Consider the following 18,102-nt stretch of genomic DNA (forward strand, 5'->3'; position numbering starts at 1 on the left):
AAAAGATCTCAATTACATAAAATATTGTGTACTTTCGATTGAACAGATATTTGATGTCTTTTATTTGGATTTTTGACTTAATGAATATAAACATCATTTGTGATGTAACTGTCAAGAAAACACGTTTTCTGCGTTCCGCGCATGAAAACTTTCGGCGGCAATAAGACAACACATGGAATGAAGCGACATTTTGTCTGCGCAGATACAAACACAAGGATTTACAGCAGCCAAACCTACACCGCCAAGTTGTTGCCAGAAATAATCAGACAGCACAGAAAAAAACAACTATTTACTTACTTGCAGCCTGTTTATTTTATGTACATGCATGAGAAGTCACATCATAATATTACACTGTAAAAAAATTCTAAAATAGTATCAATATAGATGCAAAAAGGTTTAGTCATTTTACAGTTTTGTCGAGTAATTGTAAAAAAAAAGTTATATAGTTGGTTTGATTTTACACAATTTTTTATAGAAAACAAAATTTGACTACAGGCTTTGGTAAAAATACATACATGAATGTACATGTGTTATTACAAATACTTAAGTGTTAGATGTATAGAGGAAGTTACAGTTACAAATAGTGTTTATGTCATTGTGAAATCGCAAAATTAGTGGTGCACCGACATGACTTTACCGATTACCGATTCGATTACCGATTATGAGAGCAATAATCGGCAGATACCGATTCAGTTACCGATTATAATGAAGAAATTTTTTTTAAGTGTAATAATGCACACAAATTTTTTTATTCCCATGTGAATTTAATAACAAAGTTAGGTAAAATTGAGAATACAGTTATAATAACAGTATAAAAATATATAAAATACACTATTAAGTCATTGCAAAGTGTAAATTAAATGAACTTCTATGTATATTTGTTATTGTAAACAACTTGAACTACAGTCTAATAATTGTAATTTACAGTGGGTAAGTTTTTGTTGCGGAAAACTAGCATTATTATCGACTATCACATAAGGTTGCATCGAGAAATTACCGTTTAACAATGTAAACATGTTGCTATATTTTGTTCACTTGAGTTTAACCCTTATCCGGAGACGTGGGGTCTCCGTGACCCCAGCAAAACTTTAACTTGCTGCCATCTATGTGCAGTTCAAGGCACTTGCTTGTGGTACCATCTACCTTTCGCTTGGATATCACATAGTCTCCTCCTGTAGTGTCAGATTTATTTACGCTGTCTGGAGCTAGATATCAGGTCGAAAAGATAACTTGGGGTCGTAGTGGCACCACGTCACCAGTTATGTTTCTATCTCAGAAGTGATAAAAAGGCTTCTAAACGAACATGTGTACGTGTGGGCGATCCAGATTATGACGAAACTATTTCTAAGTGGTTGAAAGATATTTTTAGTGACTTAAGTTATCAAAGTGTGTGTGGAAAAGCAATGTGTGATGATTGCAGAGCAAACAAATGTGACTTTTCGTACAAATTTAATTTTTTCAAACAATGTTCGGCTAATATATTTTATGTAAAAATGGCATTTTCAAAATATATAAGTATGCATGTGCTTTCTAGTTAGCTCGATTATATATATTGTTGTGGTTTAAGCATTGGTTATGCAAGGAAAATATTTGGAGGGGAAAAAAGTAATTTCTTTTTTTGGGAAAATTTATCTGTTGTAGATTTTATGAAAAAGTCTTATTATTCATAGACGTTTTCTAGATTTTGTTTTGTCACTATATCTATATTGAATAGCAAATAAAACTTTTAGGCTACCATCTGCTTATTTTTTTTAAAAAAGCAATTATTACAAATAGGCATTTTTAGATTTATTTGAGCAAGCACCAATGGAAAAAATTGTATTTTATAATTGGTAAATAATTATTTACTAATTTATTTTTTAATTTAATTAATAAGTATAAAAAATGCATTAAATAATTTTACATGGAACAAAAATAATTTCTAATCAGTTAACTTCTACAAAACATTTTGGGGTCTGAGGGGCACCACGTCACCAGATATGTCAAATATTTTCACGTCTCCGGCTAAGGGTTAAAGAAAAATGTTTCCACACTTCACTTTTTTTCTCCCTAGTCGCCATCTCACTATAATTATATAAAAATGACTCAAAACCAATTGTAGCACATGTGATTTTATTAATGTTGACTGAATGTATAAAATTATAAATACTTTTTCATTTTTCACGTCACATACAAATAACACTAGAGCTGTAACAAACCGTATGTATTCGTTACTGAGTAACGGGTGCGGCATCTAGTAACGAGTAACGAAACGTTACACACGAATGCATTTCGTTACTCGCATCTTTCGTATGTTTCACGCATGCGCGCGCGTATTCGTTACAAAGAACGATGTTTGTTTATTAATAAAAGTATGATTTGGAAATTCGTCGTCCAAGTTTTTTTACTGTTTATTAAAGGTATTGTGTGTGTAGACAAAGTTTTAGATTCGAACAGAAACAAAGTAAGAAAGTATTTTTTACAAATTATAAATATGTATGTTTTTGTTTTTTATAATCGCGTATTTTCACGGTTTATGTTCTTATCTTAAAAGATATATTATAATAAAGCCGCTCTAATGAGAGTTAATTGTTTCTTGGTTAACAAAAGCTGTTAATTATCAAATATTTTTAATTGTTTATATTCGATTTATTTTTATTTACGCGACGTCATACTGTACGCGTACGAAATACGACTCGATTCGATGCTATGTACTATGTCATGCGGTATCAGAAGTAACGAGTAACGATACGAAAGTAACGAGTACTAATTGTTATAGTAACGAATACATACGGGTACACATTTTTTCGTTACTTTTACACCTCTAAATAACACAACAACGGATAATGTTACCAAAGACGACGAAGACAAAGAAGACGACCATAACGAGTTTGTAAAACGCAGTGATAAACTCTGAAAGGTATCGGGACCACGATTTTGAACCGCTACTACGACTCGAAAAGATCGATTCTCATAGAATACACTGCAAATGCTTGTGGTATTTTGATTGCGTGCCATCTATTTTATGTTTCTGGCTATAGATAATGTACAAGGCCACAGAACAAAAGACGAAACGTAAATAAACGTGTAGGAAAAACACATTTTTTGTTGTTCGAGGCAATGAGATTTATTAAACTTAACGAAATATCTGTAATCTTGATATGACGGAGTTAGATGAATTTTGTAATATATACAAATATTACCGTATTTCGTCCTAAAATGTGTAACAAAATATTACACGGTAAAAATCTACTTAATTACGGCGGGACGTAGATAATCGGCAAAGTAATCGTTAAGATAATCGACGATTACGATTAATCGGTAAGGGCCGGTTTCACCAAGCGAAATTATCTCGATAAAGTAATGAATTATCCAGATTAACTGAATATCCCGTTTCACCACACCGAATATCTCGATCTTTTAGTGTTATCGAGATAAAATATTTTAACCACCGATTTTCGTGGTTAAAGTCTTATTATCGAGATAATATTGTAAAACGAAGAGACGAGAGGAGATTTTAAAAATTGTAATGGCTCGAGGCATGTACAATTTGATTTTTGAAGATGAAAGTGATGAAGAAGATGCCATTGTTCGTCGGCCACGATGGATGCGAGATAGAAGCGATTATTTTGAAATGTATGATGAAGAAGACTTTAAAATACATTTTCGCCTTTCAAAACAGTCGACTATGTTTGTTTTGGAACTTATAGAAAATCAACTACAGTTTCCCGAAAAGTAAGTTTATATTAATATTATTTCCTAATGTTAATTGTTTCTGTAGAATAATAAATATGTATATGAAATCATAGACAAGTAAAATAAAACTCATTTATACGAACATTACATTACAACCTTCAACATACTTTTTTCGTCTTTCACAGGAATATGTCAGTGTCGCCAATGAACCAACTGCTGGCTACACTTCGATTTTATGCTACAGGCTGTAACCAGCTAACCATTGGGGATTATGCTGGCTTTAGTAAACCCACAGCTCACCGAATAATACATAGGGTTAGCTCCGCAATTGCATCTCTTCGACCGCAGTTCATTAAATTCCCAGAGACGATGGAAGAACTGAATTTAGCACAAAGGGATTTCTATGCAATTGCTAAATTTCCCAGGGCTATTGGTGCTATGGATTGCACTCATGTAAAAATCCAGTCACCAGGTTGGTTTAAACACTGATTTTATGCTACCTTTTTATTAAACATTGCAATCCACATACAAGCTTGTTTTATGTTTGTTGCAGGTGGAAACAATGCAGAATTCTACCGTAACAGAAAAGGTTACTTCTCTGTGAATGTGCAAGTAATTTGTAATACAAAATTGGAAATTACAGATATTGTTGCACGATGGCCTGGTTCCTCACATGATAGTACCATATTCAACAATAGCAACAGAAGGGCATGTTTTGAGAGAGGGGAGTATGGTGATTCTGTACTACTTGTTGATGCGGGCTATGCTTGTAGGTCATATCTAATGCCTCCATTAGATAATCCCAGAAGTCCACAGGAACACCTATTTAATGAGTCGCAAATTAGGTCAAGAAATCCTGTAGAGCGAACATTCGGTTGCTGGAAGCGACGTTTCCCAGTCTTATCTTTAGGATTGAGAGTGTCATTAGAACATTCGTTTGCCATCATTGTAGCGACTGGGGTGCTGCATAATATCCTGCGACAAACTGGGGAAGAACTCCCTCCAGACGACCCTAACCTCAATCTCCACCTCCCTTGGCAACAGTTGCTTGAGGAAGGAAATGTACAGCAGAACAACGAAAATGCAAACAGAAGGCCCAGATATGACAGTGTCAGGCATTTACTGATTGAAAACTATTTCAGGAGGTAAATGAAATTTACATATACCTATAATTAAATACCTATATATGTGTGTGTGTTGTAATACTTATTTAAGATACGATTATTTATCACTCTGTGTATTTTCAGTTTGTTGTAGGTCATACTGATCTATATGTCACACAGAGATGCCATCAACTTGAAGATTTGCTGGTGAAAATAACTACATATAGCAAGATGTATGGAATATTTTAATACATTTGCATTGTACAACTGCTTAGATCATACAAAATAATGTGACATAAGCGAACATGTATTATCTTTTATATAATTCTTAACATTTGTACTTGAAACTGTTTGTTAATAGGCACAATGAATATCACTTTGTAAATATACATGTAATATATAACAATTATGTCATGATAGTTGAGCAAATGTTTAATACATAAGAACAATTAAATTACTGCAAATGTTCTAGTTCTTTCTTTATTTTCAAGATTTGTAAAGATAAAAGTTCAGTTTGCAGCTTTTCCTGCTTTACTTTTTCTCGTTCTTGTTGTAACCGCAGTTCCCAGATTTCTTTCATAACTTCTTTTTCCTCGATTGCATGTTTTTTTGCAAGTTCAATTAGTTCGATTTTTGCTGCATTGACAGCACTTACTTCTTTCACTTTGGTGGCCGGGGTTGGTCGCCGCTTGCTAGTAAAGGGAGATTGCACTGAAGCATTTCCCCTACTGCTAGGAGGCATTGCCTTCCCACTACTTGCACTGCATGAATCAGTAGTATTGGTCTGCACTGTGTTTGTGATAGCCGAGTTGTTATTGGAGTGTCGAAGGGCAGAACACACAGGACTGCTGAGCATGGCTGGAGTATAATGCATCCAGTCGCCATTTGGAAGAGTTACCTGTGGAAAAATTAAATTTGAACATTATGTGAGAGAAATAAAGTTAACACAGTGCATAGGCTATAGCTATACATGATTAATAAGCATAACTATGCACAGTGACACATCCATTAGGTTTTCTCAAAATAAAGTGTAGGCCTACTAACTGTCTCTGCCGTCTCCACGAAAGAAACATCCACTTCTGCTCCGACATCCAGTTGAATGCTGTCATCCTCATCAGTAGGCCTATTTGATGCATCAAATGGTAATATTATTGCATCTGAATCTGAATCGAAGGGATTCTTGGCACCATCGATAGTCGGTTTGATTAGGCTCTGCACTCTCTCACAAATGGGATCCTTACTAACTGTTTTTGAAGGACCTCCACCTGAAAAAATACAGAATTAATTTAGTTATGTGGTGTATATTTCATATCCACTGGTGGTATAGTGCGAAGTGTCTTCTTGACAGTGCAAAGGTTATAGTTCTGATTCCAACTCCACCCAAGATACCTCTTTAATATATTACAATTAATTCAAGTAACTAAAAAAATTGTTATTGCACATGTTTACAATTCGTAAAATTGCATTATGGATAAAAATGCATACAATATTTATTGCTGTACCTAAATATAATGTACCAGGATATACAGACAAAAAATATATTACCTGTTCCAGTTAATACTTGAACTCGTTGATCAGCAGAAGTCTTTCGCGTGTGCTTTTTGAGATTCTCCCACACCGCTTTTAAATTTTCTGCAGTCCTGTGATGTTCTCCAGACATACAATTGAAAGTATCTGCAAGTATTTGCCACTGCTTCATTTTTTGTTGCTGTGAAACACCATCTGTTTTTTTATTTTCAATGATATTGAAATGTTCAGTTACTAAATCTAAAAGAATGTATTTCTCCTGCTGCGATGTATTTTTATTTCTCTGCTTCTTTGACAAATTACAGCCTTGGCTCGCCATAGTAGCCTACGAAATTTCTAGCCAAACTTTGATAACGAAAGGTGTTTACAAACAGAAAATCGCGATAATTTCAGAAGATCGAGTTAAACTTATCTCGATTTTCTCAGAGAAAGATAATATGTGGTGAAACACATATAACTTTATCGAGATAGAAATGGAAGATTAACTTTTTATCTCGATAACATCATCGGGATTTTCAACTCGACTGGTGAAACCGGCCCTAAGTACCCATAATCGCCGATTACGATTCATCGGTATCCGCATCGGTGCACCACTACGCAAAATATTTGTCAGAATATATAAAACTACCAAGGAAACACAACTAATAAAGCACATTTTTCAATTTATGCTCACAAAAGCCCATTTAATTTACATTAGATTACAAAAGTGTAAGCGCGATGGTAGAGAGCTAAAGACTATGGACTGTCAAATGTGAAGTCATGGATTCTAGCTATGCTTATTCACAAGATTGTTAGAAAAGTTAATGTTGTGACGTAACGACCACACAGATAATCTGGCCTACATTATTTACAAACTGAACTGTTTACATTTTAAACCATATTTAGGATAATTTTTGTATAAACAGTATTATGGCAAAATAAAAAAAACTATCTCTGTACAGTAAGTACTCTCTATGTCGTCTAGAGACTTTGAAATTTCAGCAACGAACTTTTTAAGTTGAAATACTTAATAAACTTTATGAACTTCATTATTTTGAAAGATATTAAAAACCCGCTATATTTACGGTTTTATGTAACATGTGTTTATGTGTGTGCTACCTCTGGAGTTAGTGGACTAAGGCAGCAGAGCTACGAAGAAATTAATTTTTGAAGCAAAACTTATTTTCTGAGGGGGCAACAATTTTCCAGCATTCCGAAAAATCCGATTGCATAAGGGGAATATTGGGTACATGGTGGGGGAACCGGTAGAGGAGAGTGCGTCAGCGGCGATGCCACTCCAACACGTGCACTAGCGGTCGAATGGGAAGTCTGCAGGTACGTAGCGTAGCATGCTGTATGCTGGTTGTAACGTCCAGAAGGGGTGATGGAATGGGAGAGGTAGAAATGCAGCAGTGATGCTACGGAATTCTCGTAACGCTGCTTGTGTTTGTCTACTCCTCAGTTTTCATAACAGCTGACAAATGACGCTGCTATATTTATTTTATTTTATTTAAAGTATCTACAGTTTATTTATTCGTGCGGAAAAGAGTTTTTTTATTAGTGCAATTGAGTTTATAATTATCATTCATTTTTAAGTGGATGGTTTGATCGAAAATGGAAATAATTTATCTCTATCTGTACCAAAAAAGCAAGAAGTTTCACTTCTGTCAAGCATGGACTCTGGGCGCACAAATCTTTTTTGAACGAACAATGCAAGAGAGGAGAAGTTCTTGAAAAGGGTTTAACGCAGTTGACAAGCACTGTGACATTATTGGTGTGTTTCAGCTCAAGAAACTAGCATCCATCTGATTTAAGATGCTTAGGGAGTGCTAAACTTTGTGCTAGATAGCTAGAAGTACTGTAAGGTATCGCAGAGAGACCCCTGTCTTTACCAGTAACCACCACTGTTGGTGATCACCAGGTGACGCCTAGTTCAAACTGTAGCGAACTGACAATGCCAGGAGTCACGCACTCGGCACGCTGTCATGACGACACTCCTGACTCTCTCTCTGTGACTGTACCCAAGCAGGAGAACTGAGAAGGAACACATGACCAACTCAATATTCACTAACTTCAGTTGATAAAATATGCAGATATATTAACCAGCTAACTCGCAACAAAGTATCAATTACTCTGTGACAAATGGCTGTTATCAAAAACCACCGGAATTCATTAATAAAATGATATTAAGAATAGTGCTTTAAAAAATAAAGCAAATTAAAAAGATAAATATTATATATTTAATTTTACACTTACTGTCTTCAAAGAAAATGCAGACAGCTCCAGTCTAACAACCTAAAATTATTAAATACACAATAACAATAAAATGACCAAAATGTTAACAACTTAATCTCCTATAAAAATTATGTAGGCTAAGATTCTCAAAGGTATTTAAATTTCCTCAAAAATTCCCTACCTAACCATGCAAAAAAGTTTTTTGATATTCACAAAATTTCGTGATGTTGGTACCCAACTTATTTATTATGCAAAAATTATCCACTCGTAATTTTTCGGTGTGAGAACCAGTTTTTTTTTTTTTTTTAAAAGCACGCTCACGTCTTAGTCACTTGCCACGAAACACGTTTCTCCAGTCTAATGGGGAAGTTACTGCAGGCAGGTCTACACTAAAGATTTATCATTGCAATTTTAAATACATTAGGCCAGGTAATATTCCTTTATTTCGTTAACAGCTTCATTAATTTAGAAACAGTTCCTTTTTTTCGAAGTCTCACCTGAGTCTCTGATGTCGTCCGGGTCCGGGAACAGACTTGGCACGAGCAATATAACATTGTAAACTGATAACTACAGTTACTCTTCACGTCTCGTAGGCGGCACACACCCAGTGTGCACCAATCCACAGCCACGCACCATCTCGGCCGTGATCAGAGCAGCGTCGACCGTCACTGTACTTCCCCGCGCGCCGAGGCTCCCCCCTCCTTCTCTCCGCACAGCACTGCCATCTGTCGGCGCACAATCACACTGTTCCATCAGCGCTGCACCAGTTGCATTTCTGCTCACTCTCAATGTTTATATTAGCGTTGCTCACGATCCACCAGTAAAATACACAATGAAATAAATATCCAAATTTTAAATACCTGCCGCGCACATTTATTAAATGACTAGTGTGCCTACCTATTGGAGCTGCCCTTAAGAGATATTAAGAATTACAATAAAATATATACAAAAATTAAATAAATAGAGCCCCAAAATTTAACACACAGAAAAAAAATGTGCTCTAGATTTGTTGTGGCATATGCAAGAGCTACATAGCGATGGATCCTTTCTCTACGGAAGCCAACGACATTCTGACCTCCCACCACTAATGTCAAGGCAAATATGGCGTCATGGCGACCATCTTGTTTTCATCTGCTGGAATCCCCCATTTTGTATCTGACATATTGTTTTTGTCAGATACTGTGTGTTGCCGCATATTAGTTTAATTTTGACTCGCTAGAGTGCAGTAGTATTTATTAAAAGTCAACTGTTGTAATATTTGCCATCTTTGCGGTGTCTTGGATGCCATCTTAAAAATCTATAATTATTAAGCTAGGAATTTGGGGAAAAAAAATTCAAAAATCATGAAAAAATCTATTTTTGATTTAATGATTGACTAGGTAAACTTCTGTCCTTGGTTCAATCCTTACTCGATGCACAAAATATAATTTTATTATAAAAACCAATTATTTATATACCATTTTATAAAATCCTAAAAGCAGCGTGGATTCCTAGTCCTCCAGTAAGATTTTGATGACATATTGGCCACCATCTTGGAAATTAGTAAATTTTTAGCTTGAAATTCGGAAAAACTCCAATATTCATAAAAAAAATTAGCAACTAATTTACTGATAAATTCGGTTGATTCCTGTCCACGGTATGAAACCAGGCAGTACAAATTTAACTAAATTCAATAACTCACCTGGCCGCTCGCTTGAGGTACATAAGTCTCGCTTCCTGACTGTGTCACTAACACATAGAAATGCCACTGAAATCAGAACTTGATACATAAAAAGTACAATATGAAACTAGTAAAATTACTTGTTATAGGTACTCCTCTTATTTAAATTGAATAATTTAAATTAATCTGTTGCAATGGTTTAAGCATTCATAATATTAACAGGCTTAATTTAGGAAAATTATTACAATTATTCTATTATTTAAATTTGAAAATGTTATTTGTACTGATCAAGTTATTCAGCATGTCAGGACTGGCTAACAACGCCAACCAAGTCTAAGAACACGTGTACAACAGGTCTGGCGATTGGAGACGGTCTCGTGGATCCAATAAACATGCTGCACTTCAGCGACCTGGCGTACCAATGGGGCCTTGTCGACAACAGAACCTGGAGTAAAATGCAAGGATACGAATATTGGGCTGCAATTTACATTGAAAACAACGACTATGAGCTTGCTCAACTTGTAAGTATAGTAGAAAATATGTATACCCGTATACATTACATGTCAGCCTAGTTAAAGTCACATTGCCCTTTTACAGGATCTAAAATAATTGTAGTTTCAAGACTCTTAAAAACCATAGTGACATAGTGTGTTATAAGTGTCGCGTGTGGGCCCAGCTGTCAGCCCTCATTCTTTACCCTCATTGGTCAAGCGAAGGTGCGTGCAACCGAGCGAATGCATAAAATATGCTGCCAGTCAAGGATGACAGTCACATTTAATATCCAATTGCAAGAGGTCTTTGGACCAAAGCCACTCATTTCTTTGTAAACATAAATTATATAAATTATTCTATTACATTATTAAACTAAACTTGGTTCAGCATTGGTAGTATAAAAATGTATTTTCTTATGGGACTACGTCTTGATGGCTTGGCTTGCCAATCGCGAGGATTCGGCTATGTTTGGGCATGTCCGTCGCTCGATGTACATCACCTTTGACATTGATCTTGATATTTGACCTCTTCCGCCATTTCGCACTCCGCCATCTTGAATTCTGCACGCTTGAAAATCTGTAATTACTAAACTAAAAATCAGGAAAAACTTTACAAAAATCATCAAACAAAATCAGCATTTATATATTGTTAAAGGGAAAAAAAAGGAAGATAGTAAGTAGGATCGTAAGTAAGAATAAATCGTAAATAAATCGTAAGCATCAAATAGTTACGGGGGGAGAGAATCGTAGCTCTTTACATAGAAACAACTCGCTTGCTGGCTTCAACTAGTCTTAAGGGGATTGGTGCAGGACAAAAAACAGTCATTCGTCAGAATTTGTTGGAAATGAGCTTAAGTGTTTCATAAATGCTTGTTTATTACTACTGTAAGGCCAGCCAGCACGTATATAAGCTAGCGGGTTAGATTTAGCAAGTTAGTGGCGAGTGAGCTTCTGTGAGGGGAGGTTGTCGAAGGTTGCAGCTCTGAGGCCTGCCATCTAGCGGGAATCTTTCGAAGGTCTTCCACAATATCGCCATTCTCTCTCTCTCTCTCTCTCCAACACGGACGGAAAGCGAACCGCGATAACCAGCTCTTATCTTCGCTTCCCATCTCGCCCTATCCTTCATTCTCGGATCAGGTAGCCGCCCTTCCCCGTGTAGACTTTCGTGTTACTCCAGATTTTTGTACTCTGGTAGAGTTGACTGTGCTTAATAACATACCGAAAGTTTACCGCTGTAGACTTTGTGCGTTATAACCGAAAATTTGCATTTAAGTCCTAGGTGACAGCAAATTAAAAACATTAAAATGCTACCCATTTATACAGTTTTTAATTTTGACTGTCCGTAAACTTACCAAAATAATCGAGAATCTGTAATTCACCCATAAACGTAAGAAAAAATTAAATTTTTAATATTTAAGATATGATATAAAGAGATTAATTCACGACATATTTTTTTAATCTTTGCCACCCAGATAAAAATACGATTTACACCGATTTGAAGAGCCCAATGCGATAAAATGTCTAAATAAATGTTTATAATTATACTTTAGGCTTTAAGATAGTATATTTATAAAGAGTCTAGCATAATTAGTTGCCTCATTAAAGCTGCCCGAGCGTTGCAGTGTACTGCGGCCGTACTGATCTTTCACGGCCGTCGGGCTTAGAAACACGCTGCGTACTGCGACACTCAATAAACTTGGTCTTATTTAGGGATTACTTAAAATATATTTAATGCATATGATAGGGTGTATTCATGTTACATCTATTGAGATATACATATTCTTTTTTCTTATATGAATGATTTTTGATACAATAAAATTAACAATAGCTAAACAATTTCTGCTTGGAACTTGTAAATAAAAATTCAAGAGGACCTCTAGTTTTATATATGTGTGTTCGTATTTTGTTACAAAAATTTTATTATTAAAAATTATTTTAATACCAAAAAAATATAATTATTTTTTATTTCAAATACATTATATTATTTTCGATCAGAACTATGCAAAAATTTAATGTAGCCTATATTATAAAAATATATATTTAATTGTATAAAATTAGTTTACTACATAACAATGGAAGAAAACGATACACCGTAAATTTACTTATTGAGTTTTGTCACTTTTATAACATAATTCGTATGATAATATTATTTTTTCCAGAAAATAAATAAAACATAAGTTGTGTTGTAAAATGTATTGATAGAATTACATATTTAGTATTTTTTTTCTAAGTTAATTTATTGGAGTGCTGCGCCTAGCTGACTTCGTTAAATTGCTAGTGGCAAAGAGCGGTGGTGGATGTTTTTGCAAGAGTTTGACCGTATTTTATGACCCCAGCTGTGAGAGGGTGTTCGTCCCAGAAATCTTAACGGTCAAGGAAAATAGCCTTTCTCTGTAGTCACGTACGGGTCTGCTACTCGCGCAATATCGTCAGTTTATCACAACTTTCTGGGAAGTTCTATTGTTGTTATTTATTTATAATTTAGAAATTAAAGAGTCGATCATACTAACATTTTTACCTAAGCAAATCGCATCCTGGAAGATTTTTATCTACGTTTGCAGCAAAAATCACTTGTAGTTAGGAAGCTTTTATTATTTCAGAGTAAAATTCAGTCTGGAATTACCATACATTAAAAACCTTAGTTTTCTGGAGCAAAAAACGTTCCAGCACGAGCGACTTTAACACTGCTGCACACACACTACGCAGCTTGAAATACATCAGTGGTCAGGCTATTGTACCAGACACTCAAAATATACACATTTAAACCTTGAAAAAAAAAAAAAAAAAAAAAAAAACAGACAATATTTATGAAGTGATTTTGACGCTACGCTCAACATATTTATGTAACATGTAGTGAAATTTCTATAAAAAAAAATTTTTTCTTACCTTTTATGATTAAAATTACCAATTTAATAATAGGACGTTTAAACTTTGAGGTGTTTATCACAATTACCATGTAATACATTCTTTTATATTACTTTGGTACCATAATGAGAACCGACTTAAAAAAGTATTAAAGTTATTACATTTACGAAACATTTTTGTGGATCATTGTAGAAATTATCATTAAGGACTCAACTTCTCATTATTGGTGTGATCACAAGGTTTCATGGGTAAACTTATGACGTGTTACTAAGAAATGTTCATTCTACTAGTGTACAAAATTTTTGCTTTGGGATAATTTTCCATGTATTAAAATTTTTTGTTTCTTAACAGCGAAATTCGTCCCAACCCGAGCCTACTTCCACAACCTCGCAGTAGTATACACTACGCGGTTCGGATCGCTTTAGTGGTCAGACTAATTGTATGAGACACTTAAAAAATATACCAATTTAAAGATGAATAAATATGCAACAACGTTTACTCTAAGCGATTTCCACGTTGGGCTCTTTAAGTTTATGTAAGATGTATTTATATTTCCTTAAAATTGAATGAAAGTGAATTCGTTAACTTTAATGATTTAAATGGTCTATTTTATAGAAACATGTTTAAACTTTGTGCTTTTTATCACTATCTTCAGATAGGGCAATGTTTCTAGATTATTTTGGGTTCCATAATGACTGTCTACTCCATAAACTGTATTTGCAATATCCATTATTGTGGATCGTTGCAAAAAATTGTCATTTTGGACTTAACTGCTCGTTTTTGGTGTGACGCACAAGGTTTGCGGCAGCACTTAAACTTTTGACGTGTTACTAAGAAATGTTCATTCTACTACTGTACAAATTTTCGGCTTTGGAATAATTTTCCATGTATTAAAAACCTTTGTTTCTTCACAGCGAAATTCGTCCCGACCCGAGCCTACTTTGGCAACCTCGCAGTAGTATACACTAGGCGGCTCGGATCACTTTAGTGGTCAGACACATTGTACCAGGCTCTCAACAAATAAACTAATTTAAAATTTAAGAACTAAATCTTGATCGTAAAATGGCCGCCATGGTGATTTGCGATTTATGGAGAAATAACAGCAGTTAAAATCTTATGTACTTTCCAAGAGACATTATTACATCACCAATCATCTAAAGTAACAGGTTTACAAAATTTCAACATATTCAGTAACTAGTCAATTTTTTCATATGTGTTAGTATTAACAATCTGGACCATATCTAGTCGGTGAGGTCTGTATTGTTACAGACTATCTGTATTCTGGTATTTGGATTTTGAAGCTACTTAATGATTCGCTTTCAATGTCTATTAAAATATACCTAATGCTAATTGCAGGAATATTTCTACTCGATTTCAAAATTATAATTCCTGAACATTTGTAGCGGACACATTTCAATGTAACACATACCGTAAACCGGGGTAACTTTGGGACACTTTTTCCAGTTTTTTACTACTCCTGTTAGCTGACATTAATATAGATTGATGAAGCTATGATATTATAAGTATTTAACCTTCCTCTTACAAAATATTGTCATAATTTTTTTCTAGGACCAAAAATATTCTAATAACCAGCCTACATTGTTGTCCCAATCTTACCCCATTAATTGGGGTAATATTGGGACAATACACTTTTTCGCTTACCTATAAACACTAGTAAAAATAATTTTGTCCCAATGTTACACTTAAGTGTCTTATTTCAGACATGAAGCTTGGTATTGAAATCATATTACAAAAGGTTTTAGCACATTAAATTGTAAATTAAAGTAATATTTACAAAATAATTAGTAAAAATAAGCATAACAAATAGTTTACAATATATTCTTATATCATATTAGGAAAGTTCTTTGACTTTAAAAATTTCCAGTCAGCCTATTTGTACAGGTTGGTTGATTTTTTGGACTATTTCATCCTTTGAATAGAAAACTTTGTCAGGCTTTGCTGGCCATTTCCAGTTTAAGGCAGACTTCTTAATAGCTGATACAAGTATATCATCATTTTTAAATTCGACAATACGCCCCGGGTACAGTTCGTCTTCGTACCTCACCAAAATGTAGTCTCTCACCACCAGGTTCTCAAGAAAACTTTAAGGTTGTAGGCTTGGCATTAATGGAGCACATTGCTCTTCCAAGTCACTGAAAGTTACGCTGTCTTCAGAGTCTCTTAGCGAAAACTTAGCATAACCATCATCACTGCTGCTCTCAGTGGTGCTCTCTCTTCTTCGTTTTTTCTGGTGTGGTACATGCAGTAGTGCTTCCGCACATTTGGAAGTAGATGGTTGGGGATCAGGTGCAGATTGGTGATGTTCAGATGGTGGTAACGAAACAGCTTTAAGTTCTTCTGCTGAAACACTTTTTCCTGGAAGAACATTCAGCTTCTTCTTTCTAAGGATTTTGCGGACTTTGATAGTTTCTTCCTGTTTTTTGTAATTTTTTCTAGGAAGCTCTTCCAGACAAGGGAAGAAATAGATGAATCTAGGCTCCCTGAAGGCAATCTTTTTAGAACCACCTGTCTGTCAATAGGATAAATTCCTGACTTGCGGAATCCGGAAATCATGTTTTCTGGACCTGTAACCAAGCCATCGAAGAGGTTTTTCAAAAGTGTTGGAAATTGATCCTTCGGCACAGATGTACACCGACTTCCAGCTGCAGTTTTCTTCCAATTTTTTAGTACCTTTCGCCAGGCAACTTTCATTTGTCGAAAGTAAGCCACGTCCAGTGGCTGTAGGAGGTGGGTAGCATTTGGAGGAAGTGCTATGAATTTTATGTTGTTTGTTTCACACAGCCTTATAACCTCCATATTGATGTGGGAGCTACGATTATCACCGATGATAGCTTTTGGTCCTTCCTGGTGGTTTAGAACAGGCAACATTAAAGATGTAAACCAGTCTTCAAAAGCATGCCCATCAAACCAACCAGATTTAGTTCTATTGTATCGAGTACCCGAGGGTCCGTTTTCAGTCCAAGTTGTCCAAATCTTCTCCGCCTTATAGTTTACATAAGGTGGTGCTACATCCCCTGCTGCATTTCCACAAACAATTATAGATGTGCACGCTTTAGACAAATTTTGTATCCTCTCAGGCAGGGGCGCAACAACAGGCAAGGGTATTTTGCCCCCCCTCTGAAACCTTGAAGTGGGGGCAAACGGGGGCAAAGAAAGTGCTGTGTAATCAATTTTTAGATAATAAAACTGCTTATATAGCACCATTTTCCACTTTGAAATACAAATTTTCCCGGGGGAGGACCCCCGGACCCCTCGCTTCAATACAGGGGATCGATGATTCTTTATAAAAAGTTATATTGCCCCCTCCTTTGGAAATTTAATTGTTGCACCCCTGCTCTCAGGGTACTTAATTCCCCTCTTTGTGATGATTTTTCTGGTTCCAGAATTGTCTACAAGATTTGTTTCGTCGTAATTCCAAATATTCACTTTTGGAATTACTATCAGCTCCTTTTACAAATTATCAAAAAACTTATTCACAACCTTTTCTTCTGTTGCTGCTCTAGAGTAAGAAATTTTTTTGCTGTTCTCTGAATTAATATTGCTTTGTGCCGTCGCATGAACCCTTCTGCCCAATCATTTCCTGGTAAATTGTTTTAAAATCGTAGCTCCTTTCTTCCACAGCGGTCCAGGTAGGACTTGACAACACATCGAAGGTCAAACATATCCACAGGAAATCCATAATTAGACACGGCTACAATGTGACTTACAAATTGCAACTACTCTTCATTTGTGAAAACAGGAGCTCGGTCGACAGCTTTAAAATGCTTTTCCTGGTTTTTTAGGTGCAAAGTGTTTTTTGGGATGAAACATACCACGATGTACGTTTACTAAAGCGAGTATCCCAGACCCCTCCCATATAGTCGTGATATTTTCCAACCTGCCGGGGAGGAGCATACGGCTATCAATCAGCATAAAGAGAATATATCTTGGTGTAAGGGTAACTTTGCATTAAGGGATGACCACTAGTCTACTCATATACAAGAAAGATTTCAAGTATCTTTTTAATAAATCCCAACTCATCAAAAGGGAGGTATATAAACTTAAGATATACATAAGTATTCCATGAATACAAAAGTTTACAACACGTTAAGCTAAACAGTACAATATTGAGTAGAGCGTGACCGTAGTCGTCAAACCGTGTCTCTTACAATATGTGTTCGCTACACGGGCGAAAAGTCTTATATGTCAAACAGTACTACCTTAAGGTTAACATTGAATACTTAATTCTACTCCTAATTTCGTACACGCGCGTGTGGGGCGTATAATTTAGTTCGGTTATACAACAGTGGTTACAGACTTTAAACTTACGTACGTAAATATTACTAGTGTCACAGAAACATGTCTTTAATTACTTCTAACAACGTATATAAGCAGGGGTTGGGCGCATCGCGCACATTTTCATAGTGAGCCTAAGCGGACAATATAAGGAAGCGAGGTGCGTTCTACGTTAAGTATACGAGAGACGCAACAGAAGGAAACCCGATAGTGCAAAATGTACATATCCTCCTAAGACGGGAGCGGGCCGGATTCCCGGCCATGGGCGGCG

General features: G+C 35.5%; 2 protein-coding genes and 1 long non-coding RNA gene across 3 annotated transcripts in view; 2 read left to right on the forward strand and 1 right to left on the reverse strand.

The window, feature by feature from the left end:
* The window catches only part of LOC134539503 (odorant receptor 49b-like), a 30,036-nt gene extending 27,177 nt beyond the window's left edge, over positions 1-2,859 (reverse strand). Inside the window, exon 1 of the mRNA XM_063381580.1 lies at positions 2,833-2,859. The gene's annotated coding sequence lies outside the window, so the exon portion shown is untranslated. The remainder of the gene's footprint in view (positions 1-2,832) is intronic.
* LOC134539502 (venom serine carboxypeptidase-like) overlaps positions 1-18,102 on the forward strand; it is a 37,127-nt gene that overhangs the window by 11,513 nt on the left and 7,512 nt on the right. The window contains exon 5 of the mRNA XM_063381579.1: positions 10,534-10,700. Coding sequence (XP_063237649.1) covers positions 10,534-10,700 — 167 coding nt within the window. The remainder of the gene's footprint in view (positions 1-10,533; positions 10,701-18,102) is intronic.
* LOC134539504 (uncharacterized) lies at positions 3,313-5,245 on the forward strand. Its single transcript, XR_010076322.1, has 2 exons — positions 3,313-3,714; positions 3,861-5,245. It is a non-coding gene; the product is annotated as an uncharacterized LOC134539504 (long non-coding RNA).

Source organism: Bacillus rossius, chromosome 15 (assembly GCF_032445375.1).
Source record: "Bacillus rossius redtenbacheri isolate Brsri chromosome 15, Brsri_v3, whole genome shotgun sequence".
Taxonomy (NCBI): Eukaryota; Metazoa; Arthropoda; class Insecta; order Phasmatodea; family Bacillidae; genus Bacillus; species Bacillus rossius.